General features: G+C 45.0%; 1 protein-coding gene across 4 annotated transcripts in view; it reads right to left on the reverse strand.

The window, feature by feature from the left end:
- Window positions 1–23,120, reverse strand: part of ARHGAP23 (Rho GTPase activating protein 23) — a 77,652-nt gene that overhangs the window by 36,564 nt on the left and 17,968 nt on the right. Inside the window, exons 1-3 of one of the 4 annotated variants that reach the window (XM_075845817.1) lie at window positions 12,010–12,288; window positions 1,684–1,860; window positions 263–281 (exon numbers count right to left, since the gene is read on the reverse strand). In XM_075845817.1, coding sequence (XP_075701932.1) covers window positions 263–281; window positions 1,684–1,860; window positions 12,010–12,198 — 385 coding nt within the window. In that variant the 5' untranslated portion in view covers window positions 12,199–12,288. Of the gene's footprint in view, window positions 1–262; window positions 282–1,683; window positions 1,861–12,009; window positions 12,290–23,120 lie in introns of those variants that run through there. The other 3 variants (XM_075845816.1, XM_075845819.1, XM_075845818.1) reach the window with 3 other exon arrangements.

Genomic DNA, 23,120 nt, shown 5'->3' on the forward strand with positions numbered 1-23,120 from the left:
CAAACCGAAGCCGTGGTGTTGTCCGTAGCAGCCAGTGTATACGGGCATCAGAGACAGACCCCTAAAGATTCAACTCAAGAATACATCTAATGTCCCGTATGGGATCTTGTATATACGTAACTCAGAAATTCCCAAATTGCATCTTCATTTAATTCACCAAGTGAAACAAACAGAGGGATTTATTGACCAATGTGAACTACATATTCACCAGGTCAGAGACCGTATTCCTACACACCAGATCTACACCATATGGGTCACATACCTGTGCCGCCATTTTCTTCCTGCAGGGAAAAAGGGAAGACGTTTAGCTCCAAATACTCAAAGCCGAGCTCGCCACCAGTATATTAGACAGTGATGTTTAACAGTAGATTCCATATTTTCGTATGGGTTTAAAATGTAAAGTATAGACGAGATAAAGCCCCTCGTTCTAGTGATCAGTGGATTCCCAGCACCCAATATCTACCATGTCAGGGATCCTGATCTAGTTGCAAACCAATGAGCTGAATCTATCCAAATGGTGGATTAGCAGTAAAATCACAAGTAGTAGTTGACTAAGGAGAATCCCCATAAAATAAAAAAATCTATCTGAAAAATAAGTTTAAACCATACCTCCACTTTCACTGAACAGCGGGAGTGCGCACTATAAGGCTGGGTTCACACGACCACATTAACGTCCGTAATGGACGGACGTATTTCAGCCGGAAGTCCCGGACCGAACACAGTGCAGGGAGCCGGGCTCCTAGCATCATTGTTATGTACGACGCTAGGAGTCATTGCCTCTCTGCAGGACAACTGTCACGTACTGTAATCATGTTTTCAGTACGGGCCGCTAGTTCCACGGAGAGGCAGGGACTCCTAGCGTCGTACATAACTATGATGCTAGGAGCCCGGCTTCCTGCACGGAGTTCGGTCCGGGACTTCTGGCCGAAATACGTCCGTCCATTACGGACGTTAATGTGGTCGTGTGAACCCAGCCTAACCGTTTTTCTAAATCACTTGTATTACCGATTCTGCTTCTCGCGGCAGCATGGACTATGTAACGTCCGTGTTGCCGGCGGCTCATAACTCCAGCGGGAAACAGAGCGCCCTGCTAGTCTCCGTGGCTCCCGTATGCAGAACGGATTCTATAGCGTTGGCGGCCGTTCTGGATACGGGAGCCATGGGGACGAGCAGGACGCTGTTTCCCGCTGGAGTTATGAGCCGCCGGCAGCACGGACGTTACACAGTCCATGCTGCTGCTAGAAGATGAGGGGTGACCACCACATATAGCAATCGTTACAGTGTCCAGGTGAATTGTCACCCAGCTTTCCACAACACTGAAGGGCATATTATTCTGCATGGTTATGGAATTTAGTGAGGTATAACAAGAGAGTTACATGCCAATCAGGATCTGTAGAAAGATGGATGACAGCTATTATAGGCACTGTATTGCCTGCCATTAGCACCTGTCACCCAGCATCGGTTACCCGTGTAGGCCTTGGACAGAATGAAGGGCTGCATCTGAGGCACCCAAAATGGGGTTGACCGTCACTGTCCGAGGGCATCCTGACTGTACTGTCCACTAAGAGCTGTAAAGGTTCTGCAAGGGAAACCGTTACATCATTTGGGCAATTTACTTTTCCCTATTTTAACAATCATTTCTAACAATACATACGGTATGAGGGTACGTGGGTAGAGTTATACCTGCGGTGAGCCGTGTACTGCCGACTCGGGTGGGTACACAATAAAATGGCGTAGAGTGAAGCCAAATCCTTCCCGGTTCTTCCTGATGATCAATGTCCTCGGTCCGACCCAAGTAAAGGGCTCTTCAGGAGGAGGGGAATTACTGAATTGACCCCCATCTTGTGGAGCTAAGGGGGCCTGCAAACACAAAAGAAAGAAAGATAGTGACAATATATACTGCGTCACTATACAGCGGGCACATCAAACACGACGCTGCGTCACTTGTCTTCACCTACAGCAATTTGCTTTTCATTTCTATTACAAATCTCCTGTAATAACCGGCAATTACATACGTGACAGTACACACTGGGGCGCGCTCTGAAACCAAGAAGGGATACAGATAACGTATAGGTAATATAATTGTTGAATACTAAGCAGGGATCATCTATGTTTTGGGCAGAAACTTGATCAGATGAGATGGCAAGGAAATGTATAACTTTAAATAACAAAAATATGTCCACTTCCATAAACAGCGCCACTCTTGTCCATGGACTGTGTCTGGTATTGCAGCTCAGCCCCAATGACTCAAATGGATCTGAGTGGCGCAGTTTCTGGGGGGGGGGGGCCAGACCCTATTTTCTAATCCAGAAGAACTGGGTATCCACACACAGCCGCATATTTTCATCTGGACGATGATAGATTATGTATGTATATATATATATATATTATATGCGAAACTGGATCTCCATACTATATAAAAAATCCCTGAGAATCAAATGATATTTACATCTATTTCATGGATTCTTTGCTTCTTTATAAACCGCTTTACCTTCGCCGTGTGAACATATCATTGTGATGATGACATGTTTGGGGGGGCTGGGGCCGTGACAGACCGAGACATCCTGGAAATGAGTCAATTCCACATACAGCTGATCTATATGGGAGGGGGTAATGAAAGAGAGCGGGCCCAAAGGACACAGCTGCGAACAATGCCCGACTGGCACAGACCGTCTAACAGACATTAAAGGGGGGAGGGGGGTTAGCTGGACCCCCGGCTTTCACCACGCCTCCGTAAATGATATCATTACACATAGAAGCCCTGTCTTATCACCCTGATACACAAACATTATAAGATCTCTGCCGTCAGTCATGTGGCCCTGTCCCCTGAGATGTGAATGTCCCCTCCCAAATATCAGACACAATACCAGCAGTGATCACACCCACACGTCCAGCACATTCATGGAAGGAATCCTCCGCTTGTACTATTACATTACATGGGGTGGGGTGTATACAGCTTCCTGTGATCTGATCTATATGGCGCGTAGTATATACAGCTTCATGCTATATAAGGCTGGGTATACGTATAACAATGGGACCCCCAATCAGACCCATAGACCCCCGATAATTCACCAGGGGGACGTTCATCTCAGCTGTACCGTTCCACACACGGCAGCAATGACATCGCCACATATAGGGGAGGTCGGGGGAGATGCTGCCTAAACCTCTAAACTTTACATTGGACCTGCCATAAGAAGAGACATCAGAGATCAAACATGAGACCCTCAGAGACAGTCGCCTTCTGCACCCACCCACAGCCCGTCTACAGGACAAGCACCATCACCACAGGCCGCGGCTCGGTCTATTGTCCAGTGATTCCATGTTCTCCGGCTCTGCTCCTTCAGAATAGTTCAGTTCTGTGTATGTCATTGTTTGTCACATTCTCCACATCACATCGGCTCCAGTCACATTCATAGTGGCAGGCGGCATGTATCACAACATCGCTCTGAAAAATAGTGCCCATGTCCGTCAGATCTGACTGTAGTTCACTATGGTGGCATGTACAATGTCTGCGTCACCGCCCCCAGATCTATTTCCATTGTAATTCTAAATAAACCACATATTGTCTTCATGTGATAATACTGTGCAGACTCTGTGCCGCCATGATGACCGGAATGTCAACATGTACAGAATAATACTTTTCTGACTGTACTATGATAACACTCATTGTCATACAGCTGTGTCACTGTACTATGATAACACTCATTGTCATACAGCTCTGTGCTGTCAGTGTCACTGTACTATGATAACACTCCTTGTCATACAGCTGTGTCTCGTCAATGTGATTGAGTTATGAAAATACATGGAGCCATACAACATTGTGCGGTAAAATGTTACAGGGAGTACTTGATGGCGTAAATGGTTTCCATATGTCTACCAGGCCTATTCACAGCTCTTCTCCCTGTACAACCGGACCAGGCCTGTGATGGCATTAGGACACAGACTTCATCGCGCACAACTCTGCTATGTGTGTGACGGTGCGGGGCAGACACTATGTCACACAACTCTCTGCTGCCTGTGCCAGGGACAGACTCTGTGGCTCAGAAATTCATAGAAAGATTAGATGATTAGGATCTGCACAGCACTGTCAGCCGCTGAAGGGATATATCAGGAAAGAAAGCAGCAGGAGATTAGCGGAGGTTACACAGGCCACGCACACCGCTCCACATACACACAGTGCGGTTATCTGCACCACCGGACACTGCTAAATGACGACCGCAACAAAGAACACGCAAAAGTATAAACGGAAAATAACCACAAAAACGAGAAATATTGCAGAACTGGAGGTATTACTGTAAGCCGGCCACATACATTCAGCCTAAAAATAGCTAAACCCACAACACCACAACCAAGCACCACTGTACCCCCAGAATTAGAGGGAACCTAAACCTCTACATAGAGCATTGACACCAGGGGTACACAACATGCAGCCCGCAATGTCGTCCTGTGCAGCCCCATGCTGTCCAGATAATTCAAAAAGACAGCAGCGTCCTACTGGAGAAGACGACAGGTGCCATCATGAGACCGGAGCCTGTTCTCTCATCTGATCACAGGTATCACAGCAGGTCTTAGAAGATGCATGTGAATGCACATTGGCACCTGGCGCTATTATGGGGGAACTGTGTGCTTAGCAGTGTTATAAGGGCAATATGCGGCTAAATAAGTTCTATTTTAAGCAACTCAGGCTAAGTTCACACTGCGTTTTTGTCCCCTGATTAACGTATACGCCGGGAAAAGCTTTCAACATATATTTTAAACAAAGACTGTGACGGATGCCTAGGGCTCTGTTCACATCTGCGTTGGATGTTCTATTAGGGGCCTCCGTCACAGATCCGGCAGAGATTCCTGGAAACAATAACACAGCATGCTGCGCTACTGTATTCGCCAAAACCACAGACACCCCACAGAAAGCCGACGGAACCCATTAAAGTCAATAAGTTCCGTCAGCTGCCGGTGGTGTCCGTGGTGCAACAGGACCGCTGCTTCCGGTATTCCCTTGTCCTGCTCCTCTGACGGAACAGAACGGAATGACACGACGCAGATGTGAACAGGACCTAACAGTGGCATATGTCATCCATAGGATAATATGGGATCCGTTTAACGGATAAATTGTCAGTTTTTTTAAAATGTGTCTGTTAAACAGATGCCATCATGGCTTGTAGGGTGACTGATGCCACCTTTAGGCATCCGATGAACGCATCAGTCAACCATAAGCTATAATGGTATCTGGTTAAAAGATATATCACGAAAAGCAATTGGAAAGCGCATTACATATCTGTTAGGGTATGTGCACACACACTAATTACGTCCGTAATTGACGGACGTATTTCGGCCGCAAGTCCCGGACCGAACACAGCGCAGGGAGCCGGGCTCCTAGCATCATACTTATGTACGATGCTAGGAGTCCCTGCTACTCTGTGGAACTGCTGTCCCGTACTGAAAACATGATTACAGTACGGGACAGTTGTCCTGCAGAGAGGCAGGGACTCCTAGCATCGTACATAACTATGATGCTAGGAGCCCGGCTCCCTGCACTGAGTCCGGTCCGGTACTTGCGGCCGAAATACGTCCGTCAATTACGGACGTAATTAGTGTGTGTGCACATACCCTTAAACTGATGCCGGTGATGGATGCCATACGTTGGCATCCATCGCCCATAAACTACCCCGGCTACAGGATACCACGGGATGGAATAGCGTTGTCTACTGCGCTTTTCCATACTTCATTTTTTTGCCGGCCAGAAGGAAGCCAAAATTACACTCTTTTGGTCTCTGACTAATGAACCCCTACCGAGACATCTAGCACGTACCGGAGCTTTTTCGATATACACTCGAAAAACACAGTGTGAACCCAGCCTTAGGGCTTATTCACATGAACGTGGGAAAACTCGGATCTGAAAAACGGCCGTTTTGAGTCCGAGTTTCACCCGTGTGAGACCCATTTTCACAGATCCCCATAGACTTGAGTCCGAAAAACGGAAGAAAATAGGATATGTACTATTTTTCAACAGACCATTCACACGGTCCGTTGAAACACTGGCCATGTGAATGGCCCCATTGAAATACATGCGTTTGCGTGAAAAAGGCCCTTAAAGGGGCAATCCAGTAAAAACTGCTACTGAATTTTGTCTAGTGCAGGCCTGAGGGGGCGGTGCCTGACAGGTATTCTCTCTTTGAATGTGTGTGTCATGCACCGCCCCCTGGCCCTGAACTAGGAATAGCGCAGTGTGGCAGTACTACCCAAAATCATCCTGTAAAGAATTACCTATAACAATCCCTTTAAGCATTATCTATGGCACAAGTAACCCAACAACATTACTGCATACCTGAAGAAACAGCATGTACTACAATCATTCACCCAAACACTGTGTAACCCTTAGTGCGCCACTCTGAACCGATCTCAGGTTGTTGAAAAGTCCAGTATGAATAATCACCAAGTTATAATAATACCACAATGAGCACAACTACTGCATCCAGCGATGCCAACCATATAGCGCAAGCTGGATACCCCTCCAATGCGTTCAATATGAATCACAGATTATTGTAAGATGACACATATCGCAAATACGAGCAACGATAAGGAAAAAAATTTCATATATCTGATACATTATCCCAAGGAATTAAATCTTTATTGTGTCTTTGGTACCTAAAAAATTGGATAAGAGGGAAAATCATTAGATCTACATTCAGCTTTTACCATCAAAGCAGGTGAAATTGTATAGAAACGACTGCAAATAAAACCATAGCAACCAACCAGATGCTGCTCGTGTAGAATAAAAAATAAATGCAGGGTACTATGACCCCCGCTGCACCCCACTTTGTATAAGTGCTTGGTGTAATGTATACATGGATATATACACATACGTGTTTTACCACAATGTTAACATTTACAGAACTGTCTCTACACTAGACAGACAAAAGCAATATTATGTCTAGCAGAAAAACAGGGCATATAATTACAAGTTGCTATGAACAAGTGTGGTCTGTCAGGCCGGGAACTGGAATTTCAGGGCAATAGAAGGGGCAACGCATCCAGCTCAAGGCTGAGGAAATTCTGGACTGTGCACGCTAAACCGGACTGTGCACGCTAAACCGGACTGTGCACGCTAAACCGGACTGTGCACGCTAAACCGGACTGTGCACGCTAAACCGGACTGTGCACGCTAAACCGGACTGTGCACGCTAAACCGGACTGTGCACCCTAAACCGGACTGTGCACCCTAAACCGGACTGTGCACCCTAAACCGGACTGTGCACGCTAAACCAGACTGTGTATTCTATACTGACTACGTATCCTATACTGGACTATGGCCATATTAAAATGCGGTCAGCCCCATTACTGAAATATGACAACATTCACTATTTCTTGAGCCTTATTCACACAAACGCATTTCACGTCCGTGTGCTGTCCATTTAAATAACGGACAGCACACTGACCAATGCAATTCAATGGGGTTATTCACACATCCGTGTTTTTTCACGGAGCATGTGTCTGTTGTGTGAAACTCACTGCGTGTCCCATTCTGGTCTGCTTTAGAGAATTAAATGGGTGCGTGAAAAACACGGATGACATCCGTGTGCTGTTCGTTTATTACACATCAGTTGCAAAGAAATGCAGAAAATAGAAAAGAAGTAAAACCAGGAAAGTGTTGCAGAGGAGAAACACAGACGAGAAAAACGGATGACACACAGAAACCAGACTGACGCAACACGTACAGCCAAATGCATGAAAAACAAGCCGTTGGGGCACGCTCATTTCCCAATGTATATCCTGAATGTGTGCATAGCCTATAATGGGCCAGGCAAATGCTTATTTTGCACCGGAAACTTGTCTTTTTTTTCTTTTACTGTACAGAAAAGCAAGGTCGAACATTTTAATAGAAAGGAATTTCGCAAAAGAAAATTACCACCCTGTATAGTTGTTTTGTTTTTTTTACAATCGGTGAGCGGTAAGGGAAACAAGCCATTGGCGCTATCCTTAAGGCTCTATTATTCCGGCCAATATTGGCCAGTGGAACGAACGACGATTATTGAGGCGGATCATCGATCGGCGCTCGTTTGCTCCTGTCACAAGGAGCTATGTATGGGGACGAGCGGTTACTCGCTCGTCCCCATACATGATCATCATGTCGGCAGTGCGTCTCACTATTTCAGTTTTTAAAATGATATGATCAGCAGACGAACGAGTGTTTGCCCGTTCATCTATTGATCGCTGCCCTGTTTACACGGGGAAATAATCGTCAACGTGCCTTATATGAACCCTTGTCTACCTGATAATTGCCCAGTGCAAAAGGGCCTTTATTTTCACTGACTGCAGATATCAGAAACCTCTACAAAGCCTTATTCACACAAACGTATAATACGTCCGTGCTACGCACGTGGAAATTACGCGCGTTGCATGGACCTATGTTAATGAATGGGGCCATTCAGACTGTCAGTGAATTTCCCGCAGCGCACATATATGTCCGCTGCGTGAAACTCATGACATGTCCTATATTTGTGCATTGTTCGCGCTGCACGCACCCATTGAAGTCAATGGGTGCGTGCAAATCGCGCTCGGAACACGGAAGCACTTCCGGATGCCACGCGTGATTCTCGCAACAGCAGTAAAAGAAATTAATGAAAACAGAAAACCAGAGTGTCATCATGATGCCGGCTGCGCGAAAATCACACAGCCGCGCACCATATGCTGATGACACAGACCTTTTACGCGTGCAAAACGCAGCGTTTTTTGCGCGCGCAAAACAGACACGTCCGTGTGAATAAGGCCTAAAAGTTATAAAAAGAGGACCCCCACCATGATGAGCAGATTGCTCGATGTCCCACTGCCGGACCACCATCAATCAGCGGTGATCTGCATGGGAACCCGGCAACATGTCTTCCATTCCTCTGCAGCGCCACCATCTTGTAAATTAAGCAGGCACAGTACACAGTGACATACAGTCAGTGGAATCTACAACAGGCTGAGGAAACCATAATCTTTATGAAAATATAAAATACAGAATACCGTGTACTTAAGGGCAGAGCGGGGAACATTTTCCAGCAGTATAATCTGCGCAGGATTATGAAATACGGTGAACATTGTAATCTCTTCCAGACTGGTATAGTGATTGCAGAGGAATATGTACCAAATGTTGAGGACTGTGCTCTATAATCTTTAGGCTGGATTCACACGAGCATGTTCGGTCCGTAAAGGACGGAACGTATTTCGGCCGCAAGTCCCGGACCGACCACACTGCAGGGAGCCGGGCTCCTAGCATCATAGTTCTGTACGACGCTAGGAGTCCCTGCCTCGCTGCAGGACAACTGTCCCGTACTGTAATCATGTTTTCAGTACGGGACAGTAGTTCCACGGAGAGGCAGGGACTCCTAGCGTCGTACATAACTATGATGCTAGGAGCCCGGCTCCCTGCAGTGTGGTCGGTCCGGGACTTGCGGCCGAAATACGTTCCGTCCTTTACGGACAGAACATGCTCGTGTGAATCCAGCCTTAGTTTGCATTCTACGTACGACAACACAGACCGGAACATATTTGGAAGAGGGAGGCACAGAATTCCTTGGAATTGCTCATTTTCTGGTCAGCATACCCATCAAGATCCCGCACTCAGAAGAGCTGCCTATAAACCCCACGTCAGGACATGTGCACCCCCTCTCCTCCTTACCATCCCCAGCTAGTGGACTGCATCAGGACATTACTTTTAATGTGGTTTTCCGAAAACAAAAGCATGACCTAAATTCTCAAACTAATGAAAAACAAAATCAACAAACAGAGGAAAAATGTGAAGTTTCTCAATTCTGAGTGAAGTTCAAGAACGTTCTAGTAAATACTTGAGCACATTTTGTAACGACCCAAAAGATTATAAGAGTTTATCAAAGACATGCCTCTGTCAGTCAAGGTCACTTTGTAGAAGCGGAGATACCGGGATGGGCAAAGAGAACAAATATGTTCAGCTGCTATTAGGCCTTGTTCACACAGTGCAGATTTTGCATGTGTTTTTTAAGCCAAAACCAGGAACAGAACCTAAAATGAAGAAATATATAATGAAAGACCTTACAGGTCTGCTCTCCTGGATCCGATTCTGGTTTTACCTTAAAAAATGCACGTAAAATCTGCAGCCAATCTGCACTGTGTGAAGAAGGCCTTAAATGTAACTAAACTCTTACAAAACTTTTGACTTATCATAGTGACATGTCAAAAGTTTTGATCGGTGGATGTACGAGCACTGAGACCCCCACCAATAGCTAAAATAAAACGTCAGAAGCGTTCGGGGGAGCGATGCGCTGCTTAGTTTCCTCGGAAAGCCGAGCGAGCGGTGTACGGACCCATAGACTTTCTGCTGAGCCTGTAAACTGCTCTGAGCAAAGCTGATCAGAAACGAAGCAGCACAAGGCTCACCTGAGTGCTTCGCTTTAACGGGGGTCTCCCAGCTCGGACCCTCATCTTTCAAAACTTCTCACATGTTTTTTAACACAGTTTAGTTACCCTTTTAAGGATCTTTTGACATTCATAGAGATAAGTCGGGAAATAGTATTGATGGCGGTCTTTGAGCTTGGAACCCCAAAGACTGCATTCAAAGGTCTCCAAGCCTCATGATGGTGGGGGCCCCATGGAAGGACCCCCACCAATGCCATCATGTCAAATGAATGGGAACAAACAACCAAAATGTATTCAATTCTTGTAGTATATATTTTCAATTGCTGACAGTCATCCTGTATATACGCCATATATGACTGATAAGTGGGGGTCCCATCTGATGGATCCCCATCTAATAAGAGCATGAGGGTCCCAAGACCCTCATCTTACAACACAAGGCGCATTTGCTTGTGTATTTATCTGTAAATGTCTTCGGTAGGAATATTTATGGGCGCTTTATTTATATTAAAGATTTATTGGATCATATGGATTATTTATCCCTTTAAATAAATTAATGAATGTCTCATAACCTAAATTTATAATCCTAATGCAGAAAGTAAAGTTGCAGAGGCTTCATTGTGTACTGAAAATCCACGACCCACCCGTATGTTTAATGCGCATCACGGGGACTTATCGCGCATGTCAGTGCCAGATACATCAGAAGAAAGTGAAAAATGCCGACTAGTCCTTGGCACTGCCCGTGGTCAATAGGAAAATAAACCTTGCTAAAAGTTTCAAGTGTCGCTCCAACAGGGTTTCTTCTCCTGCGCATCATGGGCAGCGCCAAAGAATAGTCCACTTTTATTACTTCTGGTTAACATACCCTGGGTAATCAGCGACCCAGGACGCACTCCAGCCCCAATACTATTCGGGTGAGCACAACGCCTTCATGTTGGCATAACCTTACTTTTTTTTTCTTTATTACCAGGGTGATGCCCTATGTGCACCTTTTGTGTTTGTTTTTAGCTTTCCTATACAGTTTTATTTCCAGATACAGGTCATTAGGACATTCAATAATCCAATATCATCCAAAAATCTAATATAAAATGTAATTTCTGGTCATGTGAGAAGACGTCACACCTATAGCCGGCTTATACTTCTGTATACGGACTATTGGCAGAGGAGCAGCACGCTCAGACATCCCCAAGAATGCCAATGTGCAACGATCAGCAGTTCCTAAACTTAATCTCCCTGAACTATGCTGTTTTCATCCAAGTGGAAGCCGACGCTGCAGGGAAAAAAACAAAAAACCATAGCTGACCGTCCTGAAACTACAGGCCCCGAAACTCCGAAATACCCAGTGCTGAAAGATGTGCACGGTCCTGGACTCATATATACAGAGACCAAATATTCTGCATTGCTAAGAGACGGTCTATAAGTAGCACCATGCCGCTCCACATACTACACATTACTCTGCCAGGATATATATATATATATATGTATATATATATATATATATATATATATATATATATATATATATATATATATGTTCAGTTAGACATTGTCTGCATACTTTAGTCCAGCATTAGACTGTGTAAATACACAGCCGCACATATTTCAGCTATTAAGGTGTTAATAGGCCATGCATCTTACCCCTTGCTGCATACCCCAATGGGAACCCCTTGTCCTGGTTGGAAGCGTGGCCGATTTTCGTTCTCCATTCCTTGAGCTTGCAAGCCAAATGCAACATGGCTCTGGTGAACTGCAGTCCACTCCTACTACCTTCTCCCAGCACCAGTTTGGCCCCTGAGGGCCAGACACGCTTCTTTGCATGACAGGCATAATCTAATAAAATGTAAATTCCACTTGAATGTGACACGAATGTCTCCCATTATCCTAACCTTGTCTTCATTTGACAGTCATTCCCAAAGCAAAGAGAAGAGTTGGTAATGGGGTGGAAGGAGGTGACGGAATAGAGACACGTTCAGACACAAAGCAAAAACAGCATGTCAAGGATCAGCTATCTGAGTGACAGATCTGCTGTCGTACAGAAGAGACAGGCAGGCATGGGCCGTTGAATGGAAGTGAGCGCAGGACAAGGAAAACAAATAGACTGGCAGCTGGTAAGGATACAGGGGGAAAAAATGGAAGGATAGATGGAAGAAAGAAGAGAAAAAAAGGAGAGCACAACAGAAAAGCACAACCATCGGAGGGGGCGATCCTCGGAGCACAAAGAGAGAGTCACAGCCAGACATACACAGGGGAAAACTGCTGGTCGCCTGTGAGGCAGCTGCCACGGGCCCTTACCCCACCCTGCCTGTGCCTCTCCCCCTCTACACCCCTACTGTCTCTCACCAGTCCCAAAGCTGACAGCAGCACAAGTGGGGGCAGGCTGCCCGATGGGGGGGGGGGGGGTAACCTGCCCATCAGCACTGCCCAGACTGTCTGCTCGGGACACGGTCTGTCTGTGGGGGCACACAGAATGTTTATCTATGGATGCCAGGCTTTGCATTTAACTGTCCAAGATGTCATTTTGACTCACACAAAGATTGCCAGGCCATGTCAGGTGCAAGGTAAGAATGGCAAAGGTGCCCCTTACAACTGTGAGTCCCACTGCTAGGACTGTTGGGATGGGACGTGTCAGAAAATCCGTTAGTTATGTCCGATAAGAGCAAATGAAGGTTCAGTGATCAAAAAATGCCCAGCAAAGAAAAGTTAGAAAGTTTCTAGAATCACTATCACTTCCCGTGCATAACTCGCTGTCACTCACTTATGTCCCTGTGCGTAGATAGTCCTCGCTCTCTGTTCTCTATGGCTTTCCGTCTTTCTAACGTTTCCTTCCTTCCTAAACATGTTCTCACTAAATGCAAATCACAGGGACATTTGAAGAGGAGGAGAGAGGATAACATTAAAAAAAAAATAAGGGGGGATAGAACGATTGGGTACCAAATCATGCCAAGGGAAGAGAAATTGGAGGCCTGTAAGACATCTTATATGGGCTGTTCGGAATTTTTTTTAAAAAGTCTACATTTTACACAAAAACAGGGCCCCTCTTGTCCATCTGGTATTGCAGATCATCCCTGTTGGAGTGAAGAGATCAGCTGCAATGCCAGAAACAGTCCACCATCAAGAGTGGCGCTGTTCCCCGAAACAAACTGACCCTTTATTCTAATCCTGGACCCAGTAAAAAGGTGCAAAGAACAAAGGATCAGCAAATCCCAAGAGCCAGGCGTCCACAGTGCCTATAACTAGTGGTAGAAATGGCTCCTTAAGTCCATATTAACTGGTCTACCCATGTATGAAATACTCTACAAGTAGACGGTTTCTGGGTTGACGCTATATGAGAACATGGACAACGGAGGCCTGGTGAACATTTTATTGATAAAGGTCCCGTTGATAAAGGTTCCTCTATCAGAATGGTTGTGTCCACCATGTGTGAATAATGGGTCCATACAAAGCCCTTCGGAGTAGAATTTCTGTGGCCTGCGAGTCCCAACAAGTACAATAGTGCTGGCACAAACCCTTGAACCCTTTGAAGTAAATTCTCTAGCCCTCATGTACCACCACTCTATACAAGCTGCCAATTGTCCCCAACTCCCTAAAACAGACTGTAAAAGAACTTCACAAGGACTGCGACACAAGTCTTACAACTCCGGGATGGAGTCCACAGGGAAAATACAACGCACTGCAAACACAACACAAAGACCCTGACAGAAGTGGGAGGCTGAAATTAATTATTCATACAAACCCAAGACAAAGACCATAGAGGGGGAGTGGGCGAGGTGGGCCGGGATTGTTAACCCATCAGAGGACACTGTGCACATTACCTCACAACACTTCTCATGGCCAAGTACAGGCATAGAGACACAGTTTTTGGGTTTGTTTTTTTTGGTTAGCTAAATGCCGAGTTTCCATGTTACAATTTTACAAAGATCTGATCGACCAATCTGGGGTGTGACGTCAGCGATGCAGGAAGCGATTGGCTGCGGCTGTCACGTATCCATTGACATAACTGGCAGGGGATCCGTCTTATGTGTTGGATCATTTACACCCGATAATTGCTAGATGTAGTTGGAATGAATCAGTTCGCACTCATAATTCTTCATCTTTCCCCAGCCACATCTCTTGACGCTCCTGCGCGATACTGTGACGTGAGCAGGCCAGCCAATCACGGACCATTGCAATGTGTGAACCATAGCGACGCCACTACAGCGGGCCCAGCTCACGATACACGTCATCCCTATGACTGACACCTCATTGCACAGGAGTGTAACCAGAGATGCGGCTGAGGATCTGGCGGTGAGGGTAACATTTTGAGAAATGTATTATTTAATCATTAAAATGTTTTCTTTTTCTATCTACGAAAACACCCCTTTAAGGGCACCGCTCTGCTGGTAACTTACGACAAGGGAATACAACTGCCAATAAGATACCCACAAGGTGGCTTTACACTGGCAGATAATAACCGCGATCACCACCTTGAAAAAAACCAGTGTTGATCCACAATACAGCTTGTCGATCGGCGCTCGTTGCTCCCCTTAAACGGAGCAATAATCGTTTAATATGAGGATGAGCGCTTGTTACTACGATCACTCGTCCCCAGGCATTTGCATCATGTTAGTAGATCATGTTCCTATTTACACAGGGAGATGTGCGGCCGACTAATGATCATTTTATTTAGCTACATAGAAGATTTGATCAGCTGATGAGTAAGCGTTTGCTCGATCATTGGCTCATCGTTACAAAGTGCAATGATCAGGAACGAGTGTTCATATAAACTCTAGATTGCCGATCATTGGCCGGTGTAAAAGGGCCTTTAAAAAACACACCTGAGGCATAGAAATATTCATCGTACTCTCCCCTCTCCAATCCATCCTGAATGCAGCATCCTCTCTGACCAACCGCTACACCAATGCCAAGGCCTTATTCACACGAACGCGTTAAACGTCCATGTGACCACCATTGAAACAACGGCCGTCACATGGACCTATATAATTTAATGTGGCCGTTCACACGGTCGTTGTTTCAATGGACCGTGTGAAGGGTCCGTGAGAAAATAGGACATGTCCTATTTTTTCACACTTCACGCATCCCCCATAGACTCTAGTCTAGTCACATCCGAGATGCGCAACACCTGTGTGAATCTAGCCTTAGGCCGAACACAGTGCAGGGAGCCGGGCTCCTAGCATCATAGTTATCTATCACGCTACGTGTCACTGCCTCGCTGCCGGAACTACTGTCCCGTACTGAAAATGTGATTTCAGTGTGGGACAGTTGTCCCGCAGCGAGGGACATGACTATGATGCTAGGAGCCCGGCTCCCTGCAGTGTATTCGGTCCGGGAAACGCAGCCAACGTACGGACCGTATATCGCGGACCGAACACGCTCATGTGAATCCGGCCTAAGGCTAGATTCACACAGGTGTTGCGCATCTCGGATGTGACTAGACTAGAGTCTATGGGGGATGCGTGAAGTGTGAAAAAATAGGACATGAATCCGGCCTTATAATTAGTTTTGCCTGATGTTGTCTGTACAGGTTTCCTCCGAATTGTAAAGTGCTGCGGTATACATTGGCGCTTTATTCCTTTCTCTATTTTTTTTATAAAAAATATAAGCATAACAAAGTATACACGACTTCCAGGAGGGAAAGAAAAAAACCGGGTTTGCCCTTTTCTGCTCACCACACAGACCGGACCGCCGTCACGAACCGCTGTGTCTCATGAGTTTTTACAGAACTACTGCTCCTATCTGTAATAAAATACTGACCGCTTTCTATATTCTTCATATGCAGAATGACTCACAAAGAGAAATTTCATGTGATTAGACTTTACATAAAAGTAATAGGCCATTTCTAACACAAATACATCTACACTCATCAGGACCCTGCGACTGAGGGTTGTATTTCCAATATATGTCTTTTATTAATATTTACAAATATATATAACAATATAAATAAATAACTATAACAATATAAATAAATAACTATAACAATATAAATAAATAACTAACAATATAAATAAATAACTATAATATATATCTATCACACATACACACAAACACAGTATTTTTCTTATCTATTTTTTCTATGGACGCACTTATTCACTCGTAGTCCATGTAGAACATAACAATATCTGGAATATTCCCTCTCATCCAGCTTAGATTTACTGGCTGAAGGATAAAAGCACGAGCGCACACACAACCCCATGCACAGGAATAGATCGTTATCTCCGCCGTGACCTGGGATTAGCTGACATGTCTAGGTGGGTGACAATAAAACACACACGGCCACACATGAGCACATTATTTGGGGTGAGCAGGCACAGACAATGATGGTGGGGTAGGATGCGCGGCCCTGGAATGAAGCCGGGCAGGGCGTGTGAGCATAGTACATAGAGATATGTGTAGGAAGAGCTAGGTGCACCTGTTACACCCATCATCTCACCGGCCTCACAATGGGATCATACAGGATACTGCAAGGCGGGGAGCACTACAAAAAGCTGGATTTTTACCACATACATAAACTGCGCATAATGAATCACATCACTGAATTCACATATGAGCTCAGTGCTGTACATAAAATCATATCTGGAACAGTACGACAGGCCTTATTCACACAGTGCAGTTTTTTACGCAGTTATCAAAGCCACAACCAGAAGTGGATCGTAGAGGGAGGGGGAGAATATAGGAAAGATTCTACTTCTCTTTCTTTTTTTTTTATTCCACGCCTGGTTATGGCCTCAAAAACTGAACTGTGAGAATATACCGTTAGGCCATGATCACACGCAGTTTTGATGCAGTTTTTGTTGTAGTTTTTATTAGCCAAACACAAGAGGACACAAAAGGAAGGAGGTACATCAGTCTTTTCTTTATACCTTTCCTTCCTATTAGATCCAATTCTGGCTTTGGCTCAAAGACGAAGCCAAAAACTGCATCAAAACTGTGTGTGTGATCCCGGCCTTATGGTTGAACAGAATTTACATGGACACCTATTGTGTAATCTTCCGTCAATAACGCTGTGCAGTCGGATTGTCCCTGCCGTAGCAAATATTACTGCGCCATCTGCAAGCATATTATTTTTACTATCGGGTTTGCTTCATCAGATCCAATCAGATGTGGATTGTACAGATCTTATTGTTTTCCACATAAACATAATCGGGACAACCGAACTGCAATCATACCGCTGTATAAGATAAAAGATTTTATATATATAAAGCTTTAACTCTTTGTATGTACACTGTGGCGATGCAGAGGACATGTGGGTAACTGGCGGTCATCCCTCACTAAAGTGAATGAAATTCCTGTGTCAGGGCTGTGTGAGCAGGAAGGGGCAGTGCGGGCCGAAGGTTCCTGTGGAGTCAGCACAGGATATTACTAGCAGGTTTAGCACCTTCCTCTCCGATGTCCAGTCCCCTGTCTATCCACCTCCTCCCTATGTCAGGGGACATACATACTACAAACATCCCACACCGAGCCAGGATTCCCGTGTGGTGCTGGCCCCAGTGCCTTGTGTTTATTCACTTTCCTACCTGGTTTCACATGTACATGGATTTTACATGAAGCCGACTGTAATAAATATATCTATGTGAACGCGGTGGATCATGACGAAATGATATCAGCAGGATCTGCCAATAAAAAGGTAGTCTACACAGTTCTACCAAATACAATTAAAGGGGTTGTCCCGTCCCCAAAAATATGTATGATCTATCCTCAGGATAGGCCATCAATATCTGATCGGTCAGGGTCCAACTCCCGGCACCCCACCAATCAACTGTTTTGAAGGTGCTGCGGCGCTCCTATGATCGCTGCTGCTCCTTCATTCCTTACCCACTCTTGCTGTGAATCGCCGACACTTATAGTGGCGGTTCACAGTATTACAGCCTTCTCCCATTTACTTTAATGGAAGAAGGCTGTAATACTGTGAACCGCTGCTACAAGTGTAAATAAAATTAAGGGGAAGCAGCGGTCGTACGAGCATCGCAGCCCCTTCTAAACAGCCGATCGGCGGGGTCTCGGGAGTCGGTACCCCGACTGTTCAGATATTGATGGCCTATCCTTAGGATAGGCCATCAATTTTTTGGGACTGGACAACCCATTTAACATCTACTTCTACGCCCTAAGCAAAAATGATGGGGCAAAAGTGTGGGTAATTGCACCCAGATTTGCTTTTAAAAACTAGTGCAAAATCTCAGAACCTTAGCTTCCAACAGCCTCTAGTTCGTCACTATGTGTCACTATGAATGTAAATGATAGTGATAAAAAGCGGACATCTGGAAAAGCAGGAAAAGTTCAATCCAATGAGACAGGAAATCAGAACAGAGGGCTGCTGACCTGACTTTTCCCATTTGGATCACGCACACCAGGGAAAAGCAACAATAATGCACAATGCAAAAGGGATTCTCAGCGTTTTCACAGCATGTATTCATTTGCAATGGCAAAACAAGGCTCCGATGGATCATCCAGCCGTGAACTCGTGTAGACTGTTGCACTCCCAGTTGTGGACCGCCATGACCATTTACATGTAGTGACTGTACCTACAAACAGGCGTTGGTGTAACAATAACCACTACGTGTAAACCCTTCCTATAGGAACTAAGGGATCAACAAATCAACTACATAAACGAAACCGCCAGTAAACGCAGCTTTGTAAACCACTGCAGGGTTTTATTAGGAAGTTGTGGATATAAAAGTTTACCTTGTAGCATTGCTTTCCTTGTGCTTTATAAATGGAACGGAAATGGTGTCAAGTGGTTCACAGATATGACCGCAACACAATACAACCTCGCAGTATAAAAATACAAGAAGAATGCAAGTCCACACATCAAAGAATAGAAACGATGCAATGGGGAAAGGTAATCAGCCCGAAAATACACGATCACATAGAGCCGGCTCTAAGAAAACAAGTCAAACAAACAGGAACATAAGGCACAAATTGCAGAACGGTTTTACATATGGATGGAAAGGGTTTGCATATGTTGTGACTTTGCTTAAAGGGGACTCGTGACTTCAGTTTTCACTAGAAAAAGTTTCCAAGATTTCAGGAAAAAAAAAAGTCTATTCACACAAGCAGGTTTTGTGATCTATAAACGATGCCCGTAAAGGGAAAGAGGTCTTATGTAAATCTGTAAACTATTCGAAAGGGCCTTATACACGGGGCGACAATCGCCCGAACGATCGTCAGATCAAACGAACGTTCCCAATCGTTGTCCAGTGTAAACATCTGCAGTGAGCGACTGATTAGCACTAAATCCCTCGTTCGTCAGCGATCGCATCTTTGTGAAGACGAGCGCCGAGGTAGCTCATTGATCGGCCCACGTTTGCTTCTATCACAAGCAGCTATGATCGGTTATGTATGGGGAGAAGTGATCGTTATTACGATCATTCGTCCCCATACATTTCCATCATGTTGACAGCGCATGTCCGCTTAGACAGGGATACGTGCTGCCGACTAGCGACCATTTTATTGGCCACATAAACTAGCAGATCAGCCAATGAACAAGCGTTTGCTCGCTCATCGGCTGATCGTTGCCTTGTTTACACAGGGCAATGATCAGGAATAAACGTTCGAATGAACACTCGTTTGCCCGATCATTGGCCCGTGTAAAAGCCTCTGCCTGTCATTTGTAATGAAAACAGCAAGAAAGGAGGAAAGAAAAGCGATCGCAAGAACGAACACGATTATTGTAACATATAAATGCAAGTTTTGGGAACATTACGGGCCCACTAATAAAGGCGCTCATTTTATCTTCGCTTGCAAAAGGACCCAAATGCTCATACTTCGTGGTGACTTATTGATCCTATACATACATTCCTTTTTTATGGGGAAGAATTGCTTAAATGTGGGTGTATTGCCATCTGACATATTTACTGCATATGCACAGGATATGCAAATAAATATCTGATGGGCTGGGGTCCCATCTCTGGGACACCCCAGCTATCGGAAGAATAAAGGCCGTCAATTTCACCAGACAAGGCGGTCGTAGACTGAACGTAGAGGTGGCCGTTCATGTGTCCGGCACAACAATCCATAAACAGCCGCCTTTAGATTATACCGTATACCCAATAAAAAGATGAACTCAGAAGTGGAACGGTGCCCAATAAATACAGAGGGGACTGGAAATAGCACCACATCCGCTAAACAAACATATGCCGTTTTTTCCCTTATTAGCCCTTTCGGCGTAGCCAGGAAAACCAATATTCACACCTAGAAATCGAGAGGGCCAACATTTCTGGTGTGGGTCATACGCGGTTCTACCTCATTGACATTAATGGTGAAAACTGTACTTAAACGGTCGGTTTTTTTGCGATTACGCAGTGAAATAAAATAAAATATAGAGAATTGTATAATAAAAACTGTATTAGAAACGCAACATAAAAAAGTTATACAATTAGGAGCGGTAAATAAACCGTATAGAAACTGCAGCTTTTATTTAATATATGCATGCGGTTTTACAGTGCATTACAGTACGCATTTTCAATGTGGTGCCCGTTTTTAACTAAACAGTTACTAAAGAAATTTAGGAAAAAAAATAAATCAGCGAAACCAGGAAGTGCTTTCAGAAAAACGGAGCACACACGGAAACCACATGGATGAAACACGGACATTCATATGCATGAAACACTTTGTTTTTCGCTGACGCAAGTCGGACACGCTCGTGTGGACTAGGTCTAATGATAAGTCAGCAGCCAGTGACTAACATTTATCTGCCATGTATTTACACGGGCCAATAAAATCGGGGAGATGCGCGGATGACATGATGGAAAAGTATGGGGACGAACGATCGCAGTAACGATCATACATAACCGATCATTGATCCTTGCAAAAGTAGCAAACAAGCGCCGTTCAATGAGCTGTCTCGACGATCATTTTCGCGGCCCAGATCAGGCCGTGTAAAAGGACCTTAAGCATAGGCGACGTCAGGTCCCCACTTGTCCCCTTCTTCATGCCATTTTGTTAACCCGTTTAAAGGAGCTGCTTGGTACAGCTTTAATCCTATCAGGGACCTCAGTAGTATATGAGCTAAAAAAACAAAAAAAAACAGGGTCACTTGAACCATAGAGAAAATGGTGCAGCTGCACCTGGCGCCCCCATAGCGTCAGACGCAGTGAAGAGCCCCAATGCAGCCCAGGAGATAAGTACTATGGGGGGCATCCATGGGGGTGGAGGTTATTGTGGCCACTTTAAAATGTTGGAGGGTATGAAAAAATTCAGGAAACAGGGGGCGCACTCAAGAAATGTTTGCACTGGTTGCGCCACGTCGGATAATAATCCTCCTCAAACTGAATCCACCGACCGCCTATGGTAACGCTGATCAATACAATGATGTCACTTTACTATGCAATGGCCAGTGACAACCACTAGGAGCACATTGCTGGCTCAGAGCAGCAGTTGTCACCCTGCTGAACCTGGAAACCTGCAGTACTGCAATATATGACCGACCGAACGTTATTCACAGAGAAAAGTCAACTCTGAAGTCAAATACCAGTGGGCATTCTCTGGATCCCGCTAGTTTGCTCCAGGGATCTGTTCCCGCAGATGCACGAGTTTCATCAGCTGGTATGAAGTCTCCGAACAATATACAATGGCACAGGGCTGTATACCGCACGGCCCACACTCAGTAAGGACACGTCTCGGAGCCGTGGTGTGCTCTGTGCAGATGACATTCCTCCGCTGCAGATTTGCATGTATATACATGTACACATGCCTGCTGCTGGCTGCCACATGGGGGTTAGACCTGCTATATAAATATGTACAGAAGAACACAGAAACTTGCGGCTTTGAATATGATTTCCAATTCTATACAACAAGTTCTGAAATGTAAAGTAAACTACAGAATCGGTATATACAGATATTTGAGGACTACAACTCCCACTAGAGCCATTTACTGGATGTACTCTCAGTCTCCCATATACAGGACCTAAAAAAGATTTATTTCTTAATCTAGGGTGTGATGAGACAAAAGAAAGCGACTACTAAATACAATGACCAAAGTGACAGGAACATGAACTAGAAATGTACAAACTACTGTAGACCTGGACCGCAACGGTGCTCAGAACTCCCATAAACTTTAATGGGGGACCCCCACCACACCCCAATAGGTGGGGGTCCCATATCATTTATGCCATGAATGTCTGAAGTGAGAGTGACCCTTTAGGGTTTGTCCACATAAAGTGTGAACACACTGTGGAGAAAAACACGCAGAAATAATGGGCGAAAATTGACCATCACATGCAGAAATTGACCTGTACTGCTATACAACTTTATGGCGTACCTATTGGCTCCCTTTATAAACAAGTTTATGCCGTACTTTTTTTTTTTTGCAAGATTCCACCGTACTGAGCGGTGTAGTGGACTATGAACACATTCAGCATATACGTCGGGAGAATTTTCCGGCGCTTGTGTCCAGCGTACACTACAGATGCAGTGCAACTAAAGCCTTACTCATCGATTAATGTAAGGGAAATATACTTTCAATAATGGAAACCATTTTCTTATTATTGAAAATATTACAGCATGTAGGCATAACACTCATTAGATTGGGGGGAGGGTATCTTTAGGTCTAAAGTAATAACTGACAGAATTGTGAATGCAGCTCTGGAGTATAATACAGGCTGTAAATAAGCAGGAGTACAAGTTAAAGGGTAACTAAACTTTCAGAAAACGTATGACATGTCAGAAGTTTTGATCGGTGGGGGGTCTGAGAACTGAGACCCCCACCGATCGCTAAAACGAAGCGGCAGAAGCGCTCGGGAGAGCACTGAGCCGCT

The sequence above is a fragment of the Rhinoderma darwinii genome, chromosome 13 (genome assembly GCF_050947455.1).
Source record: "Rhinoderma darwinii isolate aRhiDar2 chromosome 13, aRhiDar2.hap1, whole genome shotgun sequence".
Taxonomy (NCBI): Eukaryota; Metazoa; Chordata; class Amphibia; order Anura; family Rhinodermatidae; genus Rhinoderma; species Rhinoderma darwinii.